Source organism: Dermacentor silvarum, chromosome 5 (genome assembly GCF_013339745.2).
Source record: "Dermacentor silvarum isolate Dsil-2018 chromosome 5, BIME_Dsil_1.4, whole genome shotgun sequence".
Classification (NCBI taxonomy): domain Eukaryota; kingdom Metazoa; phylum Arthropoda; class Arachnida; order Ixodida; family Ixodidae; genus Dermacentor; species Dermacentor silvarum.
The window spans coordinates 31,727,567-31,755,548 of record NC_051158.1 but is presented as its reverse complement, the minus strand read 5'-3'; the positions used below and the strand labels follow the sequence as shown (position 1 = coordinate 31,755,548).

Here is a 27,982-nt window from a genome sequence, read left to right as displayed (position 1 = left end):
TTTTTGTGTTGCCACTCCTCAGCTACCGCCCAAACTGACTTTTATTTTTATTTGCTCTACGATGGCTGCCACCACAGTAGTTTGGGAGTCTACTGCCAGAAGCCCGCGTTTCTGCACCGTATAACTGGCATTCTCGCACGTGTTTCGAGTTGCAGGTATATCGATTTGTATCCTATTTCTTTTCACTCAAAGTGTTACAGCGAGATGCTCACCCACATGGCTTTCCCGTAGACTTGCAATTACTTTGCTCAAAGGCTGGCACTCGCAAACCAGTGAAACTGCCGAGCGTGCGTCTCCTGCTGCGAGACGCACGAGAACTCACAGAATCTTGTCTAGCGATCTAACCATTCATTACTGCAGGTTTCTCATTCGCTTCATTTTTCTGATAGGCACGCACCACTGAGATTGCTTGTGGGTGCTCGCGTGGCATTCCTCGCTTTGATTTATGGGCACTTCAAAGTTTAAAACTGATCATCGGGCAGCGGCCGGTACGGCATGTTTTGCCTGGCAAGCAGCTGGCTGCAACATGCCGCATCGGTATTTTCTGTGACAAGCCATCATTCAAACTTCGTCACGCACTTTCAACTGAGATTGGCTGTCAAAACGATAGTTCCACCTGTAAGCTTCCAGAGGTGACAGGTCATTAACACACACACACTTTTAGAAAACCACCTGCTTCCTGGTCAATCCACCATAGTGGGCAGAGCACCCCTGTTCGGAAACAAAAATCATTACCATTTCAGTTTTTCAATAAAGTGGAAGGCCTCTTGACCCATAGCACTAACATATTTGCATCGGTGTAAACAAATTTTTCGCAAGTGAAGGACAAAGAATACTGACGGGTTAGCATAAAGAAAGAAGCCTTTAATATAAGAGCCATATCAATGTACACAGGAAATAAAACAGCTCCAGTTTACACATATATACTTACAAACATTGCCATCGTGCCGCTTAATTGCTTTTTCGTACGTATAGAATGTTTCCATGAGCATCGAAAACCAACTCTAGCCTCTTCACACACAAACGCAAAGAACTGATGACACAACCACACATGACCAGTCGTGCTTTAGAGTGACAAGAATATAATAATTGGGCATTACGGTACTCGACTTGCTCTTTGCAAAAAAAAGCTGCCACTCTTGGAAAGGTTGACCGGACTTTTATAAGTAACTATAATCAGATGTACGATGTTCTTCCCCCGTGGTTTTATAGAGACTGTTGAAAAGTAGTACGTGCACGCTATTTTAATGCTGCCATTATCCCCCAAGCTTCTACACTGCTTGTACGATACTGCGTTCGATACTACTACGACTGTATTAACAAAAGTCTGCAATTTCGACTTTTTTTTTTTTTACCACATGTATGAAAAAAAAAAGTAAATAAAAGAATTGTAGTGTAAAAGTCTTAAGCATTAAAAGCGGCACCTCACAAAGCCCAGACAGTCGGCACCAACATGCAACGCTTTGCACGTGCTTCTAAAATGTAGTCGACTGTTTGAAACTAAAATGCCAATGCAAATCTCGGCTCAGCGCATTGCCTTTAAGAAAAGCCCCGATTAAGTGTCACTGGGGATGTACCACAGATTCCATTCGGCCAGCCTGCTACTACATGCGCCACCAGGAGAGCAACGTCAGTCGAATCACCACATTCAAACAGCCTCGCTGTCCCCACGCCCGCTGTAATTGAGCAGCCCGTATATTTCGTGCCTCTGCATATTAGATCTTGCTGAGGTTGCTGTCTTAACGAGTGGTAGTGCAATCAAACATTGGTCTTCGCTTATGCAAGTTGCCTTGCTTTGATATACAGCTGGCGCAAGGTCACCTCGAGACAATTTTTTTTTTTTTTTTGCCGACGTCAGTGCCTGCGCGCTGCCGCCCACCCTATTCTGGTGCAATCGCTGACCAAGTTAGTTTGACCATCTCACTTTGCCGAAGAGTAAAGCAACAAAAAAGCATGACCAGTAGTTGTTCGCATCACCTCGCGGAGGATAAAGAACAAAAGCATTGGTAGTTCTCAGTTTGGGTGGAACTCGAGGGCGAGCGTGTGATAAAGACATCCTACAATGCCAAGACTGTACACTTGCTTCAAGTGGGCCAGGTGAGTGTTCCGTAACGGAAAGGACGACCTCGACCGGGAACAACCAAGTTCGTTGAAGCCTCTGGGCTCGTAGCGAAAGAGAGCTCAGTCGAAGCTTATGAGGGCAGCCTCCTGCACTGGCGGAGCTCCGGCCGGCGCGCCCGTGGCGGACTCGAACGATGGATTGCTGGTCGGCGGGCGATGGTGCTGTGGCGGAGAGGCCGCCGGGTTTTCCTGGTGTGGCATGCCGTGCATCATGCCCATCGACATCGCTGGAAGACATGCAATAGGAAACTTGAGCTAAAGACAAGCGCAGCTTCTCTTGCAGAAGCCAGCATGAACATTACGTCATCTCCAGTGAAGTTACAGGACTGTTCACGCTATATGTCTCATTATATCTTTTTATCTCGTGGTATAGTATTTAGCAATGATAAATCTCGTCACTGACAAACACAACAACGAAACTGACACAACGAGGAAATACAACTACCCTTGACTAATACCTTTTTAACCTATTTATCTTTTACCATACCTGTTCTCACTGCCACTTATCACTATCTCTGCAGCATAGATATAGTAACAAGATACCAAGTGTATTAATCTAAAACCCACACCTTTCTTTACGTTTTTAGGATAGAATCTTGACAGGGTGCGGCTTTTACAAGAGTTGAGCATATGACTAAACCACTAGGCCCACAGACGACATTACGAATTATGTAAAAACAATGCAAGCAATGGCTACACAGCACACGACGTCTGTCTAACAATCAACGCCAATGATCGAATTCTGCTTCCTTCTTCAACGCTCCTATTGGCGATGTCACTTCCATTGTCACCGAAGCTTACTACCTCATCAGCATACTCCCAAAGGTGATAGCTGTGCGGTTGCATGCATTGGAGCAAATAACCTTGGTGAAACTTCTTTCTTTTTATTTACCTCTAAACACAAGTAAATGCTGATGCCATGCAGGACAAGAAGGTAACTGGAGAAGCGAATGCAACTGGGAAAGCAAAGAAGCAACTGTAACATGGCTCTGAGCCACGCTGGTTGGTTAGTCACTGTCATGTCGGATAGCTTGTTGCATCCGCATTCATCATACAAAGAGTTGCAGCTGTATTTGCAGACCACTAAACAGATGAACCATGCAGCACACTTCACTTGTAAGCAGACGACAGGCACCCGAAGTGAGTGAGCTTACCCTGCTGCATGCTATATGCCTGGTAGTCCATGGGGTGCCCCATGGGAGCAGGCATGCTCACGGGGCCGTACTGGGTCTGCGCCATCATGGTGGCGTGCGGCGGTGCCGTCCCCATCATGTACGGCATGGCTGGTGCACCGGTGGCCGCATGCGTTGGGGACCGGTAGGGCGGTGGCATCACTGGCATGTGCATGGGGGGCCTCGCCTGCTGCTGCGGTGGCATTTGCGAGGGCATCGACATTGGCGCCGAATGGGGCGGCAGAGAGTGCATCGAGAGGTGTCCTTGCGGTGGCGGCATCTGGTGTCCTTGTGGTGGAACCGAGTGCTGCCCCGGCGCCGTCACGGGCGTCCCTGGTTGTGGTACGGAGTGACCCTGGGGGGGCAGGATTGTGTGTCCTTGCGTTGTCATTACGTGCTGTTGTCCTTGCGGAGGTATTCCCTGTTGAATGGTATGGCCTCGAGGTGACATCATCTGACCCGGTGGCGCTGGCGGCATGGGCCCACCGTGGAGTTGAGGTGGCAGGTGCATCTGCGAGTGGTCTTGTGGTGCCCCCATGTTGACCGGTGGAGGCTGCTGTGGAGGCATTGAGACGGAGTGCGGCGGCATGCCCTGTGCTGGGGGCGGTAATCCGGGCGGCTGGTTCGGGAATCCGGCACCGCCGTGGTGGTACTGTTTCTGCAGCTCGTGCCGCATCTGCAGCTCCCGTTCCTGTTCTTGCATCCGCTGCAGCGCGAGTTGATGCTGGTACTGCAGGTACTCCTGCAGCAATTGGTAGTGGGTATAACTACTAGTAAACAACCTTTCATAAAAATTGTTAGTTAAAATATGGAGTTTACGACCCAACACTGCATAGTAGATTATGAGGGACACCTTAGTGGAAGGCTTCAGATTGACATTAACCAGGTGCGTCCTTTCGAGCTACCGTATTTATTCGAATCTAGGCCGATAGTTTTTTTCAAATAATCACACACGAAACTCTAGGGTCGGCTTAGATTCGAGGATTTTAAAAAACGCGCCAGTTTTTAACTGAAACTGATAAATATGGTGCATAGTTAGCGGCATCTAGAAAAGTCAGTATCGCAGCCGCTACTAGCCGCGCCAGTAGCCAGCTGAAGTACACGAGCGACGTCGCCATTTTGACCTGCGTCGTATCGGTAGTATCGGTATGGTGCAGCATCGGCGCGCGGTGTGGCGTTATCGTAATGGCACCAAATGGGCGATGCCACTATAGTGCCGCTTTCTAAACGAATACTGTATTTACTCGAATCTAACGCGCACTTTCAACACGACCCTAAATCTGCGTCGGCATTTCAAAATGGCCGCCTCGCACGCGTGTCGTGCCTAGCTACCGTAGCATGCGGAAGCTTCCTCCGTGTGCAGCAGTACACGTGCTTAGGCAATAGTCTACCGTCTGTCTTCACGTTCCCAGCGTCTGCTCTATCTATCAGCATGAAGTACCGAGTTCATCATGATGCCGCATTTAAAAGGAAAGTGATCGTCTGTGCGGAGACGGACGGAAATCGGGCCGCATCACGGGCGTTCGGAGAATTATTCAAGCATTCAAGGTACTGAACTGGGAAGGACTAGTAGTGAGGATCAACGGTGAATATCTCGGCAACCTGCAGTTTGCAGATGACACGCCAATCTCCTGTTCAGCAACGCTGGAGATGACTTGTAATAGATCTGGTTGAAGACCTCAGCCAACAAAGTGTAGAGTAGGGCTTAAGATTAAGATGCAGAAGATGAAGGCAATGATGAAGGAAGATGAAGGCAACAGAACGAAAATTTGTAACTAGTAGTCAGCCGCTGGAATCTGCGCAAGAGTATGTTCACCTGGGCCAATACAGGGAAGAATAACACTGTGTTAGAGCACGTGCGGCTGGCATTGGCAAGTCTTGACTGGAAGCTTACCGCTATCCTCGGAACGGAAAGCGTGCTATGATTGCATTCTACCAGTACTAACATATGGGGCAGAAACATGGAATGCTAACGAGGATGCTTGAGAAGTTAAGGACTGTGCAACGAGCAATGAAACGACAAATGCTAGGTGCAACGTGTTAGGCAAGACAGGAATACAGTGGTGCAGATTTGAGATGGAACGGGGTTAGCCAATATTCTGGTAGACACTGAGGGAGAGAAATGGAGCTCAGCAGGCCATGTAATGCATAGGGCAGGCAACCGGTGGACCATTAGAGTTACAGAATGGATGGCCAAGAGAAGGGAAGTACAGTCGAGGGATGAAATTAGGAAATTCGCAGGCATAAGATGGGGCCAGCTGGCACAAGACAGGGGTAATTGCAGATCGCTGGGGGAGGCCTTCGTCCAGCAGTAGGCATAAATTGACGACTTAGCTACTTTAATATGCACTTAAATCTAAGTACGCAGGTGCTTGTGCATTCAGCCCCCATCAGAATGTGGCTGCAGCTGGGAATCGAACTTGTTACCTCGTGACGAATAACAAAACACCATGGCCACTGAGCCACTACAGCAGGAGAAGAACCTTTCATATTTACGCACTTGCTTGTTATCACAATGATACAGCTGTGATAAGCAGTTCGTACAACTATCACTGAAAGACTCTGCATTGGAATTTACTCTGCGAACCGTTCTATGTGCGGTCCTACTTTCTTGGAAATGAGGGTTAGCGCAAGTTACACACATGCACATAGAAAAGAGAGACCAAACATCTCTCTCTAAGTGTAGCCAACTGGTCCGACACTGACAGCTTCTGACATGGCTATTGTGCAACCAACTTTAAACTATGCATCCATAATCTGGTATCCTTTGAATAAGAAGCATATAACCAAGAGAACTAAAAAAAAAAAAAAAAAGAGGAGAATGCAATTCAGTAATGCTACCTGTACTTCAGAGTGTTTATTTTCTCAAGCTTGTTCATAATTCAGTTTACTGCACTGGTTTCCAAGTTGAAGACAACACTAAAACTGACAAAGAGTTGACACAGTTGTTAGTGCTTTGTTGCTTCAGTCGCAAACTGTTTGTTCGAAATAGCTGACAGTTATGAAGCTGTTTGTTCTTTTTATCCTTATCCCGCGATGGCGAAAGCCCAAGACAATAAAATTCTCGTCACAAGGCCAGGTGAAATCCCCGGTGGAATCGCCGGGGATTTTCGTATCCCCGGTGAACACCCGATAGGATTCAATGCATTTCATATCTCTCAATGAAATGTCACAAAACTGCAATGCCACATCAAAGAAATTTGCCAGAACTCGTGTAACGCTAGCAGATTATACAAAATGTGCTGAAATGCATATTCTGCCCACTGAAATTGAATAAATACCATCGCAGCACGCTTGTGAGGCCTGCCACCATTTTTGTTTACAAAAACAGCACAAAGCGTAGAAGGCAATCGCTACCACCGAAAGCATGCGATTGCCGCCATATTGTTTTCTGATTGCCTGTTTCAAATCACACGACACACATAGCTGCACCGCCGTCGTACTATGTGCAGCTGCATAATCTGCGGCAGAAAACAAGGTCTAGCAAAAACAAAGAAATCCACGTCCCACCAAAGTGGGCTGCCACCCCTCCAGCCTGACCTGATGTCCAAAAATGCGTGCCAAAATGCAAAAATGCTTCAAGAACGCTGGTTTCGGTACCGCTCAAACAGGCATCGCATGTGGATTTGGCGTTGCCGGACGTAGGTTTGCCCGATGAGGCCGTATTCTCAATCAATCGCTTTCGTGGATCCTATCCCTTTTGCAGATACAGTTAAACCTGGACATAACGAAATTGACAAATTCCCGAAAAACTTCGTTATAAAGAGGATTTCGTTATATGCAGGTTCGGCACGACAATTCGAAAAAGAAACGCTTGCCGTATTTTTACTCGATTCTAACGCGCCCTCGATTGTAACGCGCACCCGTTTTCCGTGACCAAAAGAGAGGGGAAAAAATGCTTTACAGTACCGCGCACCTCATGCTTTCATACAGAAATACAACTATCGCTCAAGATTTACTCCCAATACACTAAAGTTGCGATGAACAAAAATGTCCCAGTTTCGCCCGAAAGGCGAAGCATAGATTGTGACAGCAAATTAGCAGATAGCTATACGAAGTAAGGATAGTAGTTTTATCGGCTGTATAAACTTGTAAACATTCGCTGTTCAACTAAATTGGTACTGGTACTGGATGCGTGGACGCGTGTCGTTTCACACAAGCGCGAGGTGTCGGAAACGAAGAGCGAGCGACACGATGGCGTCGTAGCGTCGTATAGTGTCACCTAGTGTCACCTAGTGTCAGGTTAGTGAAGTGAAGCGCAGAGACTTGCACAGTAACCAAAGAGTGGCGTTACCACCGCGTTGAAAAAAAAAAACTTTTTTTTTTTCTTTGGCAACATCAACTGGAAAAGGAGAGTGCCGGCTTGGCGGGCTAGGCCAGCTACAGCAAGCGGCGGGATCAGGTTTGAATGAAGGGAGGGGGAAAGGTCATGCCCGCGGCGGCAAGATCACTGGGTCGACGGATGCATGCCTGCCTCGCGCACGGTCACACGCATGCACACGTGCGCTCGCAGTCGCTGTGAATTCGGCGATGCCAAAATGACAAAATGAAAAAATGACAAAATTTGGGGCGAAATCTCTAGGTTGTTGGCGGGGAAAATTCGTTATTTCGAGGGCGTCTCCCGCTGCCACTTCGTTACACAGAGGTCTCAAATACATGTGCTTCTATGGAGTAATGGCAGGGCATTGAAAAACTTTGTTATATCCAGGAATTCGTTATATGGAGGTTCGTTATAAGCAGGTTTAACTGTACAACCACTTTTGCGAGTTTTTGCGTAACTTGGGACAGGATGCGCCGACTTTTGCAGGCACGCTTCCTGCAAAAGTCGACGCGTCCTGTACCAAGTTATGCGACCGAACATGGCAACGTCTACGAGCGACAGTGTTCGTATGATAACTTTCGCGAGATTTCAGACAGGTTGGCCTCCACAAACAACAGCGTGCACTAGATGAACGCTGCTGCTTGTAGAGGTCAACCTGCTCAAATATCACCAAAGGTATCGCATTAACGCTGTCTCCCATAGACGCCGACATGTTCGGTGCCTAGTTTCACGAATCATATCTGTGCGAAATTTATCGGGGACGCACTTTTTGTTGTTGGCAATGCGGCTGTCTATAGCCTTGAGCAAGGCTCACCAAAGTAGGCTAACGAAATTCTCACAAATTTGTTTCATGTTGCAGCGCATTCCCTGTCTGTGCTGTTTCATTTCGCAGCAACGAAATTTTCGCAACAACGAAATTCACGCAAAAGCAAGTGTTTTAGCTTTCGTCCCCGATTTTGTTATTGCAGGGTTGAACTGTAGTGCATTCCAATGGTCCCTAGAGCACTCCAACATGGTTTGCAGTGATGTGGAGGCCTATTGAGATAACAGCCAGAGAAAGGCTGCCCGGGTCATACGCTGCTCCTCGCAGAGCTAATCGGTGAAGCCAGGTGAAATGCATTCCGAGTGCTCGATTTCAATTAGCCGCCAGACGAGCGCTCTGGAGCACTCAAAAGCAACCAGTCAAATGTGCCATTACTGCTGACTTTTTTTGTGCGACGCAGTAAACCAGATGTTGTCTTACCAACTAACCTAAGTTGAAGCCTTATTGAAGCCGGTGAAATCGGGCAACCTTTACTTCACCATGCGAAAATTCCAGTCGGGATTGCATAAGAAATATAAACAAATAAATCATCAGTAAATAAGTAAGTAAATTAAGCGGTCTTACTTGTTTCTTCTGCCTCATGATGTGCAGCTTCTGGGCCATCTGGATCTGCCGCTGCCTCTCCGCTTCGTCCGCCTCCCGGCGCAGTTGATCGCGGTGCTCGTCCCTCAGTGCGTCCAGGGCCGCACGTGCGTCTCTGATCTGAGCCAGCTTATCCTGCAGGCCTTCATAGTACTCTGCGTCGGCACAAGTACAAGAGGACATTGTTATACAACCTGAGAAATTTCACATTCCGAAGCAAAGGATTTAGCACTGCAGATATCATCAAGACGTAGCAACAGTGAGCAGAGGCAGCAAGACAATACGACTAGGCAAAAGACAACAGCACAAAAGAGCGAATAAAACAATCAAACATTTTACAGGGCAAACTTGAGCCCAGGAAGTGAGGCAGCACCTGGCTGACAACGACAGCGGCCAGCACTGTCGTCGAATCAAATTGTGCAGCTCGAGTGTGTCCTCTATCTACACTTGTCATCGTAAGCTGCTAACCAGTCTGTACCGCTAGTACTGGTTCGATGAAATGTACCACTGTGATTATGATGTGTGAACAACCTTATGACAGGCCCACCTCACTATCAAATTGACAACTGGGCCGGTATAACGTAAAACTATTCCAATCTGTTTTTATTCCAAATCCGCCTTAAGCCCTCTGTGATTGCTCAGAACTGTTCGGGTCCAGCCCATATAGGCAGAGCCTGAGCCATTTTGACCTATCAGGGAGCGCTAATGCCGGTGTATAGTCGCTATTGGGCTTACCTATCACTGTTTCCCACATGTTTCCAGCGTACAACTACATCCTAGCTGCAGATAAAAATATTCTGATAGAAAATATTCCCCAGCGTTTTCTGCGTTACCACTGTGTGATTGGTCACTCTGGCTGGTAAGCTTTCCATAGTATTAAAAAATTACGGGTATCATAAAAATTGGCCGTCAGTCCCTCTAAATTCAACTTTTGAGATGGCTTAGTCTACAGCTGTGGTAAATGAAACGTTACGCAGCATCGAAAAGAGGTGCTGGCCTGACAACACGTGGTAAAAAAAAAAAGACAATGCTGGAAGGAAAGCCCCGACTTTCGCTGCGCTTACCATCACCCCATGCCACCCACAGTCGCACCAGTCGCCACAACTCATTGAAAGCGTGATCAACTTGGCCGAACCCAGTTGCAGAGAGCGCGCACAGTTGGCGGAAATCACTGTGTAGCCGAGCGAAAAATCGCGCCACAAGAAGCCACGTTCACCCCCGCGGAAATCCTCCTGCTGCTGAAGGTGGTGCAGAAGCTGCGAGTGCATGTTGCTGACGCTCATGAAGAGGCTCTGCACGTACGAGTCAGTTGGCCACGTGCCTTCCAGCGCGCCGCGTTGCTCTGCAGTCGGTTGACGAACACCTCCAGCGTGGACCGCAGACTGGGCGACAAACTCTTCGAGCTGGGAGTCTGCCTCGCCACTAATGCCGTCTACTTTCTGGAAGAACAGGAAGCAGGGGGGGGGGTGCGAACATTTGAGAACTTTCGAATAACGAATTGAATACTGCGCTATTCGATTCGGTATTTGAATTGAAAAGCCGCTGTTCGTAACTGTATTTTCTAATATTTTCACAATAGTTTTCTTACTTTTCAGATCGCCCACTGGGCGCAATCAAGCATAAAATTGGAGCAAATGGGTGACAAATTTAATCCACGGTCGCAAAAGCCAACATATAACACGAGAAGTTACGCAGTGAAGCATGTTAGGTCACTCGGGAATTCAGACTTTTCCAGCTAAACCACCGTGATCACGCACACCCACTGATGACTCCAGAATATGCAAATGAACTGCTTATTTGCTGCTAATACTCAATTTGTGCTTTTAACGAAGAACATTTCATAACATTCAATTTAACAACAGAAACTTGTTAACTTTGTGCATATGCTAGGAGGCGAACATCATTTTATATTAACGGTTTCAAAGATGGCTGCGTACTCATTATTCGAAATCTATTCAATATTCCATCCGATTCGCTCCTGGCACTGTTCAATTCGTATTCAATTTGGTCTTGAAAATTACTGTTTGCAAATCCCTAACGGAACACCAGCATGGCTATGCTGTTGACGCAACACTACAGCGACCAGTCTAAAACCGGAGCAGCAATGCTAATTGCAAGGGCCCCATCATAGCAAGAGTTCCTGAACTCCTCAGCACCAAGGAACTATTGAAGCAATCCTGGCAAAGTTGTAGTAGGGCTGGTATTTTCCAATTTTCTTATTAGCAGCCTTTAAACAGCACTTAAGCAGGCAATGCACGCTCCTGGTGGTTAGTAGGTATGACAGAAGTCCCAGCATGTCACCTCCGAGATTTGTCATCGTGCCACGGGCCCCGTCTAATCCTGAAGATCGTGCCGAGGAGCCGCGGGTTCTCGGCCATGCTTCACTCTGCCGAGCGGCAAAGGCGGCATTGCCGCCTGCCATCTCACTCTGCCGACGCAAGGCCATCCCTCCAGTTCCAGCATCAAAACATTTTTGCGAGCTTTTCAAAACGCATCCACCGTACTTCAAGCATAAGATTTGCAGGAGGCTGCTCTGTACCAACATTATCTGAAGCTAGGTTTTTCATTGCAGACAGGCCTTTAAAAACTACTTAAATAAAAGAAAAACCTTCAGTTGAAAGTCAGTCTGCGCTCCTATATGTTTCTTTTCTGTGTGCACAGTCGTCCATCATTTTCCATTGCATTAAAAATAAATTTTGGCAGGGACACACAAGACTGCTTACGTGTGGGAATGCAAAAGCATTATAGTCCCTCTGGTGAAACCTTTAGTCAGCCAGATGACTGCGACATGACGTGTGCAGTGTGCAATGATGCACGCACTAGGCACACCTTTAGTAAGCCAGAACCGTGGAGCAGCCGTGGCTTCAGGGAAGCATGCTCGTCTCGCACCCCAGAGGCCCCAGTTCGATTCCCACCCAGATCATTACGTACCAAAGTTTCTGTTCAAAGCCATTAAATTACTTTCTTTTTTTTTTTTTACATGAACCTCCCTGAAAAATTTAACGTCAATCCTACCACTTTTTATGTGCTTTTACTCTTTGTGCCATCGGCCATTTTTGGTCCATCGCTCAGTCACGCCAACGGATTTTTGTGTAATGGGGCGCACAATGCTTTTGCACTAAAAGGGTCGACCAAGTGTTGACGCTAAAGAAGACGAGGTCTACGCACATGGTGGTTCAAACGGTTCAATGATTAAATGTTGATATTTCTCTATTCCATCTCTTTCTGTCTCTGCTTCATGTTCATTATGCACTAATTTTGTATTTTACGTGTAACGTATTTCACGCGCTATGACGTCGGCTTTTTCTCCTTTAGAGTCAACATTTGATCGACCCTTTCTTTTCATGACCAAAAGGCCAGGTGAGCCGATCCCGAAGAGTGCAGTTTATGGTGCAATGCGGTTATTTTTCAACTATACTGGCACTAATTTTGCCTGTAACATTAATTTTACACACCCTGTGACTAATTCTCGCTTTTTGTTGCTTTGAGACCGACATTTTGATACCTTTTATGACTTGTTACCAAGCTCTGGAGGCCCTTTTTTTTTCTGGGAATGGTTACAAGATACCCAGATCCCAGATACGCCAAACCCAAGTAATGTCAGCAAAGACAGCCTTGTCTTTAAAATGATCCCATGCAAACTCACCGAGTCATCTACCTAGCTCACCTCTGCATTCTTAGGTGGAACAGTGTACGGCGATCCTGCGGAAGTTGGTGCGCTGGGGATCGGGCTCTGTCGTGACGGCAGCCCATCAACAGCGTTAGTGTCCTGTTGCTGCTGCTGTTGCTGCCGCTGTTCCCAGTAGGCACGGTTGAGATAGCGAGCCAATTCAGGGTCCCCGTCTGCCAGGTCCTTGCGCCGTGTCTTGTCTGCAGCTTTGTCACCAGCCTGCTTCCATGTTTGAGCAATGAAACAGGACTTCATTTTGTAATGTTTTAATATATTTCTTTATTATTTCCTTGCATGGATGGCTAGGAATTAATCATAATTACTCTATTCTAACCTGCCTTCGATGGTACCATGAATTGAGATTTCATTATTTCAAAGAAATATGCAAAACACAACAAACTTTCATAGTACAAGAGAGAAACGGTCATTTGCTTTCATTTAAAAAACTGATGCTAACTGCATCCGAACCACAGTCGACTAAGAATCACTCATCGTCGCTGACCGAGGCCATCAAGGTGGAATTCGAGGTTGAGGTTTGGACACCACCAATCATAACGATAACCCAAATGCGGTGCAATGCTTTGAAATTCACGACAGTATTTTAGCATACTGGCACTGCAGTTCAGGTGCAACTTATTATTAATTCTTACAGTCAAACTTCTATAACAGGGCTACTGAGGCAAAGTGGATTACCTTCCATTCAGGAGTGAAACTGTGTTTTCCAAGTTAAATTCTTATTTCAACCGGTGAACGGTCACTAAAACAGTAACACTTCTTCCCTCTTCATTCTTACAGCCAGTTTTTGGACAAACAGTAACACAAGATTGATTGTCACATTCAGAAATGCATCCCCATTCACGATATTGCTTTCATAACATACTTGCATTTTTTTTTCTTGCATTGTATTGACCAACAGCAATTTGTTTTGTACAGCATGACAACCCGCTCAGTGACATTTACAGTTTGTTAGTTTTATCTACATGTAAAAAAGAAAGGCTCTAAATTAAAAAGTGCAGATTTGCCCTTCATTTTACATACTAGTAACAAACCTTTTTGTGCTATATATAAGTGTAAATTTATCATTGAAAAAAAAAATTGCGTAGTTACTACACACTAAAGGAAATCACATGAGCGAAGCTCTGGCGAACGCCAGCAAGACAAAATGCTGCGACATGACGAGAGACATGAAGCAGCATTTCCCCGCATCTCACGCACTGGCTTTCGACAATGAACACGTCCTGCAACTGTCCTCGACCACGGAGGTGAGCATTACAGATGCTCATGAGCAAACGTGACACTACTGACTGCAGAATCTAAAGTTTCAAGTGCATAATCACTCAGTCACAATAAATAATTGACTAATTAAAAAAATCCCTAATTAACATTTTATTACTTTTCAGCACATACTGCAAGTTACAAATTATAGCCAGGGGGTTGCAAGGCATATCCACTCGGAACGAATGCTAAGGTTCGCACTGTGGAACCTTGTTGATACGATTCTGCATAATACGTTTTTCGAGATGTTTTTTTCTTTCTTTACCCAATAATACGATTTGGTTGGATAACACGTAGGATGATTTGATTTTCAGATCATACGCTTTATTTTCCAGTGCCCATGAAGATAATATAAACAAGATTCCACTGTATGCACCGTGAAACTTTTTCCCATTATTGTTCCACATACAATAATAATAAACTGCTGCTTTACGCATTGAAGCACAAAAGTGACTGGAATGCTCGTGTGTTTCGTCACAAACTTAAACTAGCTTTTTACACAGCCAAAAATTTTGTTGCAGTTGGTCTACGTGCAACACGGGACTCACGTCAGTGGCAGACAGTGGAGGACTTGTCGTGGTGGTCGTGGTCGCATTCTGCACAGTGCTGGGAGGTTGCCATGACCTCCGCTGCTAATTAAAAAAAAAAAAGATGCACAAGCACGCTTAGTACTTGGCTTCAACACGCTGGTGCTCAATATTCAAACGAAACGTTCCACTGTCATTTCAAGTGAAATGTCTTGCTACATGACACATTTTCTAGGAAGACAATGCAACTTTCCCATAACAATCAGTCTATTCCCTTTCCATTTTTCCTTCATGTAGTAAACACTGAGAAGAACAGTTCATGCTGGAGAACACAAACACACTTGAAGCAAGGACCTACGCTCAAGCCGTTCCTTACCATGGTAGAAAAAGCACCTTTTAGAAGGATGTTTTATTGAATACATCATTAGAGTTACAATAACATACTATATATCCAGAGTTCTCTCCACCACTCTCACCGACCGCCCACCTCTGTGACCACCGCCCACCTCTTGGGCTTCAGGTTTGCTGTACTCGGGGACAACTTTCCGTGCCTATGCAGTGGAAGCTACGAGCACGAGGGGTCGGTTTCCACAAGCACGCTGTTACGGGCAAGCATGGATGCCGGCAGGAAGTAGCCGCACACGCTCACGAGCCAGAAACAAAGGCCGGGAAGCTGGCGGTAAACACGGACGATCGCGGTACTACACCTTGGAAAGTGCGACCGCGTGGCATCCCCAAAAGCATGGAAGTCGCATTTCTCCACGCGGGTAGCTGGTACGGCCGCGGAAAAAAGCGCGAAAGAAAGAAGAGGCCTGTGCAGAAAGAAGGGCAAAACCTGATGCGTCGTCGCCTCAGCAATAGAAATTTTTTTTTAAATAAAGAAAAGTCGCAGTTTCGCCCAAAAGACGAAGCATCGATTGCGATAGCAAACTAGTGGACAGCTATACGAAGTAAGGATTGTAGTTTTATCGGCCATATAAACTTGTAAACACAGGCATACGAACTAAATTAACAAGCATGGTGTCACGCGCGCACCAGCAAACATGAAAGCATCTCATTCAATGACTGCGGAAAGTCGCTGTCGAAACGCTGTAGTGAGTAAGCGCGGCAGCAGGAGCGAGCGAATTGACCTTCGTCTCGCCGCTCGTATCAACGCGAATTAAGCCGCGAAAACACAGCGCAGAGAGGAAGGACTCTGCCCCCGCCACAGATGGCTTTCAAGATACAGCCGCCCGAGCTCCCAGGAGCGCGCGGAGTAGTATGCGGCCTCTCCCGTCCCTACCCTCCCCCAGAGCCTTACAGCCCGGCGGGCGCACGCGGTCGCTCAGAGGCTGAAGACAACCTCGGCAGAAGACAACCCTCACTGTCGAACAGCTGACAACTGTCCAGGCTTGTTATGAGAGTGTCTGCCTTCTGAAGCAGTCTCCCACAATCTGACACCATCCTCAGACTCACTACTACTACTAGTAGCTTTCAAACAATCATCTGAGGACGCAGGAGAATCGGGAGAATGACAGTCTGTCACGAAGGCTCACAAAAGCACGAGAATGCCTGCCCGTCTCTCAGCAACACAAAATTTACTCAGAAAAATCAAGTCTACTCCATGGACTAAATTGTAGATGGCGCAACAAGTCCTTAAGGGCACTACAAACCTAGAAATTGGGCATGGCACTCGTGGGTCGTCCATGACCTACCTCCAATTGCCATGGTAAGTAGAAAGCTAAGTTAGAAAAAAAGAAAAAAAAAAAGAGACCAGTCCATACTGGGGGCTGTTGTGAGCAACACAGAAAACTGAAAAAAAAAAAAAAAGGCAGCCTGCAAGCTATTTCCAATATTTACGCCTACCCTAAACCCCCTTCCCTCTCAGTTACTCTGAAATTGCGGCCAGCAGTGCTCTGTTCTGGCACAGACATCTCGGCAGAGCTGCAAAAAAAAAAATAATAATAATAATAATTTCATCATGTTAAATCTACGGACGATAAATATGCGAGGTTGCCTTTTTTTTTTATTTGTCCCACCCCTGTATTATTTCCTACGCCACAGGAAGTGCACACACAAGTAAAACGAGCCATTCGGTCGAATGCGCGTAGATTGATGGATAGAAATATGGTAGTTATGGTAATTAAGAGTAAGTAAGTGTAATGCAGGTAAGTGATGTTCTAGGTGAGGTTAGAGGTACAAGTAGATTTGGGCAGTGCATGTAATGTGCAGGAGAGATAATCAATCATCTACCCGAGTAGCAAAACGGGTGCAAAGGGAAGGAAAATGCATTCATGCAGCAGATGATCAGACGTAGTGATGAGAGAAAGAAATCTGCAGGCATAAGGCAAGTTTGGTTGACACATGACAGGAGTAGTTGGATACTGCTGGGAAAGGCCTTCGTCCTGCAGCGGACTCAAGATCATCATTATTATTATTATGGTTATTATTTAGCAACAGTGATCTTGTCATGCTGCTGTAATATGCAGGTGTTAGGGTCATGGAGGCTGTCACACGTGTACACAGAAGTCTTTTTCCTTAAAAAAAAAAAGCTTCAAAGTGCCGATAAGTACTTACTCCCGTTTTTCGATTGCTACTTTTGCTTGCTACTACCAACTCCTGACACTCCTACAAGTACGACTTGTTACTATACTACTACAATCACAACTTCCTAGTACTCATACTCCTAATTCCCACTACTACTGCAACTACTACTACCACAACTCTATTCTCACTACTTCATCCTTTGCCCTAATACTACTACTGTCATTACCGATTACCTCATACTACTACTACTACTACTACTACTATCCCAGTGCTCCCACTACATCCCTACTACTCGCAAGCCCATTAAAACTTCTTAACTAACGCTGCTTATTCCTGCAACTTTTCTTAGTAATCTACTCACCGACTAGTCCAAACTACTCCCCTATACCAAACTCCTGCTACTATACCACCTACTCACTCCCTACTGCTTCTGCTTTCGCAAATGACTTACCCAGTACTTATAAATACACAGTGCTGCTACTTCACCACAACTCATACTGCTGCCACTACAACAAACTCCTGCTCCCCTACCATTCTTCTTTCGTTATTACTACTACTACCGCCACCACCACCACCACCACCACATGTCCTACTGCCGCTGCCACAACTACTTACAGTGGAACGCTGGTTGGTTTCCACTTCACTCTTGGAGAGTGCCAGCGCCAGCTGAAGCTCTTCCTCCTCCTGCAATTCCTGCTCAGATTTGCCACCGGCAGGCTGCGGCATATGAAAGAAACAGCTCATCTTACTTTACGCCGAAGAGATTGAGGCCCCAGCCAACAGTTAGCGTAAATATGTCCTAGCAGCCAAACCATCTTCTAGTATTAAAACTGACTTTGGCATAAGCATACAATAAATACGAGAAAAATGATGCCAGCAAAAAAATAAAAGAGTTAGCCGCCTTTCATAACTGCTTTTTTGAATTCGCAACTGCTTTTTTGAAATTCGAAGTCGTTCTTTTTTAACTCTATTTCCATGAGACTCAATAAGGAATGCTTCAAGCTTGAAAGCACGAACCCCCCCCCCCCCCCTCCCTCAACTGTGTTTGACCCGCAGTGCATCATATTCAACAAGCTAACCTCGTTCGGTCATCTGGAATGCCGCCGAATGCCAGCATCCCCAAAACAAGCACTAATGTATCAATCCACACCTACAAGCAAACCCGCACGGTATAGTAATCGATGCGAGGCTGCTACTGAGTGTACCACTTTCGTACGTGATCAAGCGGGCCCCGAAACATTTTCTGAACGTGGAGCCAAGCCAAACGCTAGGTTCACCCACAATAACGAGGGGTGTGCAAATATTCGAAACTTTCGAATAACGAATCGAATCTATTTGATTCAGTCTTCGAATCAAACAGCCACTATTCGTAAATATGAATATTTTTCAGATAGTTCAACAATATAGTGCACAATAACATGTAAAATTGGAGCAAAAGTATGACAAATTTCATCCCAACAGCCATAAAACACGAGAACTTGTGTAGTGGAGGAGGCTACGTCGCTCATGGACCCAGACTTGTAGCTATACAGCGATCATTTTATTGTTCCGAAAAATCCTGGGTATGTGAACAAACTGCTTATTCGTGGCTAATGCTTCGTTTGTGCTTTTAATAAAAACAATGCGTCATAACGTGCAATGTAACGGCAGACACTTGCTAACGTTATGAATACTAAGATGCTAACATTGTTTTGTATTTAAATCATGAAAACTGCTGTTCATTATTTGAAAAGTATTCAATATTCTATTCATCCTGGCACTATTCGATTCATACAGTAGAATCTCGTTCGTACAATTTCCCGGCACCTACGATAGCAATCAAGAGCACAGAAAATGACCCTAACAGTTGCGCCTTTTTTACCGGTTGATAAGCGCCTGGAAAACAAGATCTTTTGGCACCCAACGTTCAGTATAATGCCAAACCGTGCTTTCCGGCCGCTAGATCTCATACAAACAAGCAAAGGTGCAAGGCACAAGTGGTAGCGGACGGCAGGCATCCGCCCATGTCTCTTGAAAGTGCTGCTACACACTCACTCTTCTGGTACCAGCAAATCTCTCTGCAGGTCGTCGCAAATCGCAATCACAGCTATTGCCGTCAGCCCTACTGCGACAAGCATCTTCATCTACCTGTTTCATAGCGCGTGCGACATAGTGCCGCTGGAAGCGTACTGCATGCCCTTCATAGGCGATAACCCAAATGCGCCGCCGTTTTCCTACTGAAGGCATCGCAAAGTGAGCGTTGTGCTTCGCTCTGGCTGCATCGTATTCCAGCATCGCCCATCAGCTCAATTTCGTTTCGGTAGACCGTTGCAGTCTAAAAACAACATGAGCGAGCATTGACGTCCCGTGCTGGAACGTGTCGCGCAATGCTTCACATTACGTAGATGTCACCTACAGCAGAGTCAAATTTTTTAGTGACTTCGGATCGTACACTTTCCCAGTTGCTACATTTCTTCTCTCATTTTTTTTTTTTACAGAACCTATCAACAAGGTTCTACTGCATTCAATTCGATCAACGTGTTACTATTTGCACACCCCTAACAACAACCCGACGCTCGCATAGTAAACATCAGATGCTGCAGAAACCACAGTAGGTAGGGGACGTGATGCATAAACGCAAACTGAGCACGTGCGGCAGGTCACGAATCTGAAGCCTGCTTATAGCCAGTTTGAGCCCATCGAGAAGAAACAAAAGAAAAAAAGAGCAAGGCAAGTACGCAGAAGAAAGTGCGACACGACGATCTGCTGCTATGCAGGGCATCGCGGCATGCTGAAAGAGGCATGCGTCTTGCAGTGCAGAAAGAGAGAGAAGATATGAAAATTACTGAAACCGACTATCGGATCGTCACTACTAGTTTGTAGGGGGCGCTCTGGTCACGCTTGAGGCTGTTCTTGCTGCTGCAGTTAAGACTGCTTTTGCGGTTTTCACTTTGTTTGCTTTTATGTCATACATTTGTACAAAAAAAAAAAAAAACTTCGTTATCATCATTAGGGTCCAGCTGTAAGTAAGCGATGCATGAGTGTGTCCCCAAGTCTGTGTCGACCTTGGCAGACACCGCCTGATGTCATCAAGAGTTGAAGGACACTTCTTGACGCTTTATAACTCAGCCGACACTAAAATGCCTTTAGGAAATATGTCGCAGGAGGGTATTTACAAAGCAGTGACCCTCCGCAGCCAAGATATTTTACAACTACCCTGCAACTACCCCCAGCACACTCCTTAAAGAGGAAGAACTGGTCCCCTTTAGGGAACGTGTTCTCGAGACCAGGGTGCCACTTACCGCAGAGGAGGTTTGGCTCGGTGAGGACTGCTCGGAGCCGCTTCCTTTCTGAGAAACCTTAACCGGCTGACCCTTGCTTGCGCTGTCGGGAAGAGGAGTCCATGAAACTCAATTTAGGGATAAAATATGAGAGTAACAGCTGATCCTCGTTATAAAGAACTTTTGTTACAGCACAAATCGTTTTCTGTCATAACCCTAAAACACAAAAGTGCCTTTGTTTATCCAATATTCACTACAGGCATATGTCAGTTACGTGCAGATATCGGCGGGAAACATTGTAAGTTACCATGTTACGTGCGATACTTCTTTACATTGAGGTTTGACTACCTCCAAGCACTGTACAATCCATGCTCTAAGAAAGCACGTTATGGGAACTAGTACTCTTATTCTCAAAACAATATCATACATTAAGTGCCTTACAGCATGTCTGGTGTACGATTACAATTAAGAACATTTGCACTTTAACTGATGAGATCAACTCAAATTATGGGGTTTAGCATTCCAAAGCAATGCACGGGCTATGAGGGATGCAGTAGGGCGAGGGGGGAATTTATACTACACGTAACTTTTTTTTCCCCCCACAGTTTACTACTTGGATATGAGCTAGTTCATTTCCTTCACGCTTTTCCCCCGGTTTCATTGTCCGTTGGCTTCATGCAGTTGTAGCTATCTTGACCCTTCTGTGTCCAGGTTGTATGCATGCTCAGACAGACCAGTTTGCACGATCACAACTTAGCCCGGCAGCGCTGCGCATGGGGAAAAAAAAAAAAAAACAATGCACACACACCAACAACAAGAGGACGGCACTCACGCAGACAGCTTCTCAAAGCAGGCCTCGCAGACGCGCACTTCTTTCTCGATGCCGAACCGAGGGATGGGCGCGTTTTGCGAGGAACACTTCTGGCAGAAGATCTGGCCACAGTTGCGGCAGTGGTGCTACGGAGGGAAATGACGAGGCAAGTTTAGCACCAATGGCGGAGCGACACAAGCTCTCGCAGGTTAGCCCTCCGTATACGACATTCATCATTTGCGGGGCTTTACGTCCCAAAATCTGCACAACGAGCCACAAGAGCCACTGAAGCTTCTGAACACCTTGAATTCTGTTAATGTGCTTGTAGACAAGTGTTTTTGCATTCAAACCCTGCTGAAATACAGCCACCGGAATGAATTCATGGCCAGCTATGGCAATGCAGGCCTGTTAAACTGTGAACATTAATTGAAAAAATCCTGCAGGCACGACGAGTTTTTCAATTTTGCCCAAAGCACACAACTTTTCAGGGATACGCATGCATTCATTAATGATGGCCTACCTTTGAATGCAGCCCACCAGTAGTAGCAAACTTAGAACAGCAGAGACTAACAAGCAACGCAATGCTTTCAGATCAGCAAGACTTTTGCAGCGGCTTTGCTGTTGCCAATTCGGTGTGAATAAACGCGTTCGAAACAAGTACCGCCCCCGGCATATAGCATCTTAAGTAGCCACAAGAGGGCAGTGGCACAGCTGCAATCACAATTCCTTTTTTGCATGCACTATTTGCAATCTTGCGCCACCACATCTTTCAACACCTTTAAAGCGCTTTTTTGCAGACAGATTTAATTTTTCCGAAAAACTTGTCACAAGTTATACGAGCCCAAATTAATAAATTTTACTAAACATTCTGAGAGTTGCCATGTATGGCAATGGGCCACAATTACTTGCAGGGCTTGCGTTCATGTTGCTGCGAGGCCTATCCCTACCCCTGGATCTGCCACCCTTTCTAGCACGACAGTGTTCCCGGCACAGTCATGACGGAGCACCAGGGTGTCACCATCATCGTTAGCCCATTCAAGTTCTCTACAGGAAAAAGGCCTCTCCGAGAGATCTGCCATTACCCTTGTACCGAGTTAGCCGAACCCCGTCCTATGCCTCCAAATTTCCCCCATCCCTTTTGCCCAATCAAATCCACTTGCACCCTCGCACACAATGTCCTTTCCTTTGATGCTCACACTGTTGCTAGAGGTGCTCACACGATTGCTATAATGACCCGTCCCCACAGATTTAACCCATTGAGCTAGGCTACCAAATGGGATGTGTGCCGCATGGAACTCCATAACGATTATTTTTGTCCCGTATGCGCACTATGCAAACTTCCGTTGTGCTTGTTATACAGTCCTCAATGGTAATTCATGTTTGCAAAATTGCAAATAAATGTTTTACTTACAATATAAAACAGTATTTTTAAGTTCAGAGACCTAACTACCAGTCATTTTCGTGCGGGAAAGATTGACACACACGGACATGTGGGGAACAGCATCCCTCGTTTGACACTCTCATGTGTTGTCGTTTTATTTCCCCAAACTTTTTGCACTGCACACTTTGCACTGCCATGACGGATATTGTTTGCCAGGATTCGGAGGAATAGTAATGTGGAAAATGCGCCCACTGTGCTGCTTTGGTGCACATAGGTGTCGAAACATGTGCTACGCACGTGCAGACATTTCACGAATATCAACTAAATTTTTAAAATCTAGCCAAACCGAAGTCGGCGCGCTAGTGCCATTTACTGACAACAATTCTAAGCTTATCCGACATACACTGACTGTCACGCCATCTACAACTAGCTCTTTAAACCAACAATACCACCCACCCGGCGAATTGCCGGCTTTAGCAATATGGCCCCTGTTCTTATGCCCGGTGATATGCCAGTTTAGGAAGCCAATGGGTTAACAAGAAGCAAGTGCTTACCTACCAACCTGTGAACGATTTAGGTTTAGACGGACGCAACAAACTCGTAACGGCGCGCACTGACAAGCAACACACTGTTTTGAGATCACAGTCATTCCTTCAACGAAATTGCCGTTGCTAATTTTGCCTGCTTCGGGAACATGTCTGAATGAGCTTACTAAAGAAAAGTACCATCTGCTATGCAGCATCTTGTGCTATTACAAGAGGGAGGTGCAGGTACGAGCTCTACCACTGGTCTTAGGTAATACGCGAGTGAGTGGGCGGTGGTCTTCGAGGTGCCAACTAGTACCAGCGCCTGGCACAGAGAGCCACTGGGGTGTTATGCTTTGCGTTTCGTCTGGTACTGCAGCGCACTAGCATTTGGCCCACCACATGGCAGTAGCAGACGACGCACAGAGCGTACCGACTCACCGACTCTCTGCGCGAGGCACCAGCAGTTGGTGCCTTGTGGAGCACCGGCCAGACACTCGCGCGTTCCCTCTAACAGTGGTCGACCCTGTACAATTACAACTTCTTGTTTGCAGGCATTTTTGCTATCTTCTTGCGCCAGCACCACTTTAAAACTTTTTTGTAATCAAGTTTTTTTTTTTTTTTGTAAAATTTGATGCAACAGTTGTAAAATTGTGGAACCCGCCCAAATTCGTAGACTTTACGAAAAATGCGCGAGAGTTGGCAGGTATGGAAGTGCAGTTCAAAAGGCGCAGCACGACTGAGACAAAGAAACACAAAACCCATATACAAGTGCTGACTAACAACTGGTTAACACTGACTAACAATTGGTTGTTATGCAGCGCTTGTGATGTGGTTTTGTGTTTCTTTGTATCCGTCTCAGTCGCGCTGCGCCTTTCGAATAGCTATGAACCAACTCGCCCAAATCAAAGTTTTAATGCAAGTGCAGCCGGTCAAGACCGTAAGTGATATAACAATTAAGCACCTTTCTCTGGACAAGCGAGAACTGAACACGGCACCGGTGACAGCAGTCGCCATCAGCCCACTCCGGCGCCTGGTCGGCCACGAACATGGCATCGCTCTCTTTCAAGTACGGGAACTTGTACCCTGGACGAAAAAAACGAAATCTTAAAATTTCATGTTTGCTCAACGGCACTTTGCAGTGCAAGCACACAAATTGCAGGCAAAGTTTCACCATGGCAATAACCTGCCGGTGGCTTAACTTTAGTAAGATAGATTTCACCACCAGGTCAGCAAATGCTACTCGGCTAACCTACAATCATTTCTGAATTACGCACAGACATTAAGAACTAAGCACAGACATCAAGAGCATCAAGGTTACCTGCTCGAATGCATGAAATTTTTTGTGAATTGGATGCTTTCAACAACAAAATTCAGATTTTTCAATTATGTCATTAGAACCATATGTACAGGGTTACTACAATCAATGCAGCCTGCTGCTTCGAGTACCAAATTGTAAGCCAACCAGGAACAAGGGAGATCTGGAGAGCTCTCACATTTTTTTACAAGCTACCCAGTTTTCAACAAGTATTTAGTAATAAGTCTTTTTTTTTTTTTTAGCAGTCTTAACTAGCTTTTTCTCTCTATTTTTTTTAACTAATAGATAAACAGTAAAATATTTGGTATTCGGTGCTTGAAGACTGTATTTTCATAGTATTTTCATTAATAAAATAAAAAAAGAAAGAAAAGAGGAAGACTTTCACTGTGTTATCTCTCTGAAGCCAAATAACTCTTCAGTTGTTGAGCCACCTCTGCAGTACAAAAAGGAAATGAATTCTGCACTGAGCAATCAACAGCAAATGATTCGGTAAAGCGAGCACAACAATTTCTGTCCCCGCCTCACCTTCCATTTTCATCAGGTTCAACGTGTCCTGCACGGCCCTGTAGTTTGGATCGTTGCGAAACGCGTGGGCCCAGGCCTGAACCAGCTCAAGTACCTTGTCACGCACAGCCTCGTTGGTGTTTGCCTGCAACACGTCAAGGCCAGTGAGGAAAATCCCTAAAAAAAATTAATTTCTCGGGTTTTATGAGCCAAAACCACGTTCTGATTATGAGGCATGCAGTAGTGGGGGAACTCTGGATTATTCTGGACCACCTGGGTACTGGCATGATATTTCTCGCTACTCATTATTTTTTTTATTTTTTTGCATTAGATGAAGGTCTTACACCTCCAAATCCTAGACCTCAGAGCATCGTAAGCAATTTAATATATTAGCCTTTCTACAGCCAGCTTCGGTTTTGTTTCTACTGTGTTGCGACGACGTGACTCAGTAGTGTGTGGTCATGCAGGAGCAGGACATTGCAATGTGTTTACACTCAAGCTCGCTTGGTCGCCTTGCTGGCTGCCGCTCATTGTGAGGGTCGACTGTAGAAGCATAGCGAATGACCCGAGCGAGCCAGAAGGAGTGTCAAAATGCCGCAATGTCCTGCTGTCTTGTGAAGTCACAACACAGTAGAAACGAAACCGAAACTGACTGTAGCAAAGCTATTACATCAAATTATTTAAGGCGCTGCAAGACTGGGCGGTGTTTTTCCTGAGGCTTAGCTGTACAAAACTTTTCACTTTAAAGTAAAGAAGACACGGAAATATTGACTGGGCACCCCTTTAACGTGCACCTAAACCGAAGTACATGAGCGTTATTGCATTTCATCCCCATTGAAATGTGGCTGCTGCGGATGGGGGGCGAACCCACAACCTTGAGCTGAGCAGTACAATGCCATAGCTACTGGGTTACCACAGTGAGTGAGGAAAATCCTAGCTGCAAGCGCACCTCACTGGAGAGAGAGAAAAATAAATTACGGGCTACGACGTCCAACAAACAGTGTGAACTTCCCCATATTTTCCGTTTTCAAGAGCACAATGCATTGATGGCAGTGCAACATTGAGTGAAGAACTAAGGATAGCCAGAATGCCTTTCCACCTGTCCATTATTTCTCCCCCTATCATAATGGCGTGAAAATGAAATACAAAACTTGTAAGAAATTTTGCGGTGCTACATGTCAAACACATAGGTTTGATACAGGATCAGAATTAAAGGTTAGGTGTTTGCAATCATTATTTTGTGTTCTATAAGCAACGAAATCAATCTGTAACTCCTCTGGCAATCTTTCTCAATGGCAACCACGATGTTACCAGTAGCTTTCCCGTCGCGCACAAGTGTATGTGACGTTTCGATTGATATTCCTGGGTAATAAAGGTTACATCACTGTTGGTTAAAATGTTTGTGTGTTAGATATGGTCGTTGAATGCTGAGACATTAGTCTGTGTTCCTTTCTTTCATACTTAGCTGGGGCAAACGTGGGAGTGCTTCGTCACTTTCTCAAAGCCAGTACATCCCCGCTGTAACAGAATACTCGCAAAACCCTTCTCCGAATGCAACATCTAGTTTTTCAAACTGATAATGAAGAATGCATTAAAAGTTGCCCATTTGTTCCATGACTTGATCTTACACATTTTGTTCACCCGTGTTAATTGCTGCACATTGGGGATTTTCCGAACATCGACTGCCATCAATTCAAGAGAACACAGGTGGCAGAATATTTTAAAGAAAGTTACTCGCGTGTTTACCTTTACAAGATCTCTCAACTCTTCCATGAAAGGCTTGGTAGCGATTTCATTGTGAACTAGAGCCCCACAGTTCTTGACACAGGATTCTAGAACCTGCAAGAGAGACGTACAAAACCGCAATGTTACGCCTGTGACGCAGCTCTGTAAGACAGCGACATCGCAAAAAACTAAACACAGTCAGAATTGCAGCAAACTATGCTAAGGAAGTCTGTGCTATGAATCGCAAATCACCTGCAGGGCAAACAGCGTCACGTGTGGGTTTCGGGTGTAAAGTCTTTTCTTGATTGCACTAACAGCGTACTTTGGTCTGCAACGAAAACAACGCTTAAGTGAGTTTGCAACAAAGACGGACCGTGTTTGCATTTCAGATCAAAACAGTGTCAATCTCTCCAACTAGCACGACAACCTGTGAACACTTACTGCACGTCTCCCTGGCGAATGCAGTCACAAATCTGGATGATAGAAGGCCAGTCAGGTTCCAAAAGCAAATGGCTAGTGGCCTTGTCTGGAAGCAAGGTGACAGGTCAACAACAAATCGCTAAACTATGTACAACTTGTTGCATGCAAGCCAGTTCGATCGGCCGCTGGCTTCGTTCGTACTGCGAGGACCGCGCTATCGTCAAAGAAACCTAGCAAAGCTTCCGACACTACGCTTGCGATAGCATGGGATGCGATCACATCGGAATGACGTCAGTGCGTCAACGTATGTAAAGTGCAACTAGTAACACCCCAACGACGCGGGCGCCAGGAGAACACAAATTACGGGAGGCAAGACGCGGTCGAAACACTGCGAATAAACGGAGACACGGGGGTGTTCCGCAGCGATCTAAAATGTCAGCGATGATAGCCCCAAAGCGTAAACACCGATAAACGGAAGGCTTGGCTGCGTCTTCTCGACAGAGAGGATAGATCACACTGAACTAGCAGCTCTGAACGTCTGACGTCATCGAACTGTGACAGGGTGGTTGTGTGAGAACGACACGGAGAAAAAATAAAGGAAAACACAAAGCATGTAGTTGTAAAGCGAAGCCACAGGCGAGCTTACCCAGCAGCTTGTCGAACGCCGCCGTGGACCAACTGAACATTTCGTCGATTTCGCGGGCGCTAATGGTTCGGGCGGCTCGACAGAACGATGTAGAAGTGTGCTTTCTCTACAAGTGCGAGCTCGCCTCCGAGCGACCCGAAGTGCCGAATAAATGTTACACTTTTCTTTTTCTTTTTCACATGCAGGACGCTGCAAGCGGCTGCAAGGCAATCAGGTGACAGCAAATGGCCTATAACCGGAAAACGGCGCGTTTTCCTGTTTCCTCCTCCCACAAACCGATGCGAAACCTAGCGGGTTACAAAATTAATCTAAAGCTGCATTACATTTACTGCACTTACATTTAAAAGTCATAATTTTATGTATATGTATATACATG

At 45.8% G+C, this 27,982-nt stretch overlaps 1 protein-coding gene across 4 annotated transcripts; it reads right to left on the bottom strand.

Moving 5' to 3' along the window:
* Positions 1-843: 843 nt before the first annotated feature.
* On the bottom strand, positions 844-27,845 carry LOC119453246 (hepatocyte growth factor-regulated tyrosine kinase substrate-like). Of its 4 annotated transcripts, none has more exons than XM_049667656.1 (15): positions 27,607-27,845; positions 26,982-27,066; positions 26,793-26,868; positions 26,562-26,654; positions 24,837-24,960; positions 23,958-24,079; positions 21,110-21,234; positions 20,299-20,380; positions 17,633-17,734; positions 14,513-14,596; positions 12,687-12,908; positions 10,240-10,458; positions 9,002-9,175; positions 3,276-4,035; positions 844-2,348 (listed from the first exon to the last, which is right to left on the bottom strand). In XM_049667656.1, the coding sequence occupies exons 1-15, from the start codon at positions 27,644-27,646 to the stop codon at positions 2,182-2,184; spliced, it is 2,475 nt and encodes an 824-aa protein (XP_049523613.1). In that variant the 5' UTR covers positions 27,647-27,845; the 3' UTR covers positions 844-2,181. The 4 variants fall into 4 exon arrangements, with proteins under 4 accessions (XP_049523613.1, XP_049523614.1, XP_049523615.1 ...); XM_049667657.1 differs by having other exon boundaries at positions 14,513-14,593; XM_049667658.1 differs by lacking the exon at positions 17,633-17,734.
* Positions 27,846-27,982: the final 137 nt, after the last annotated feature.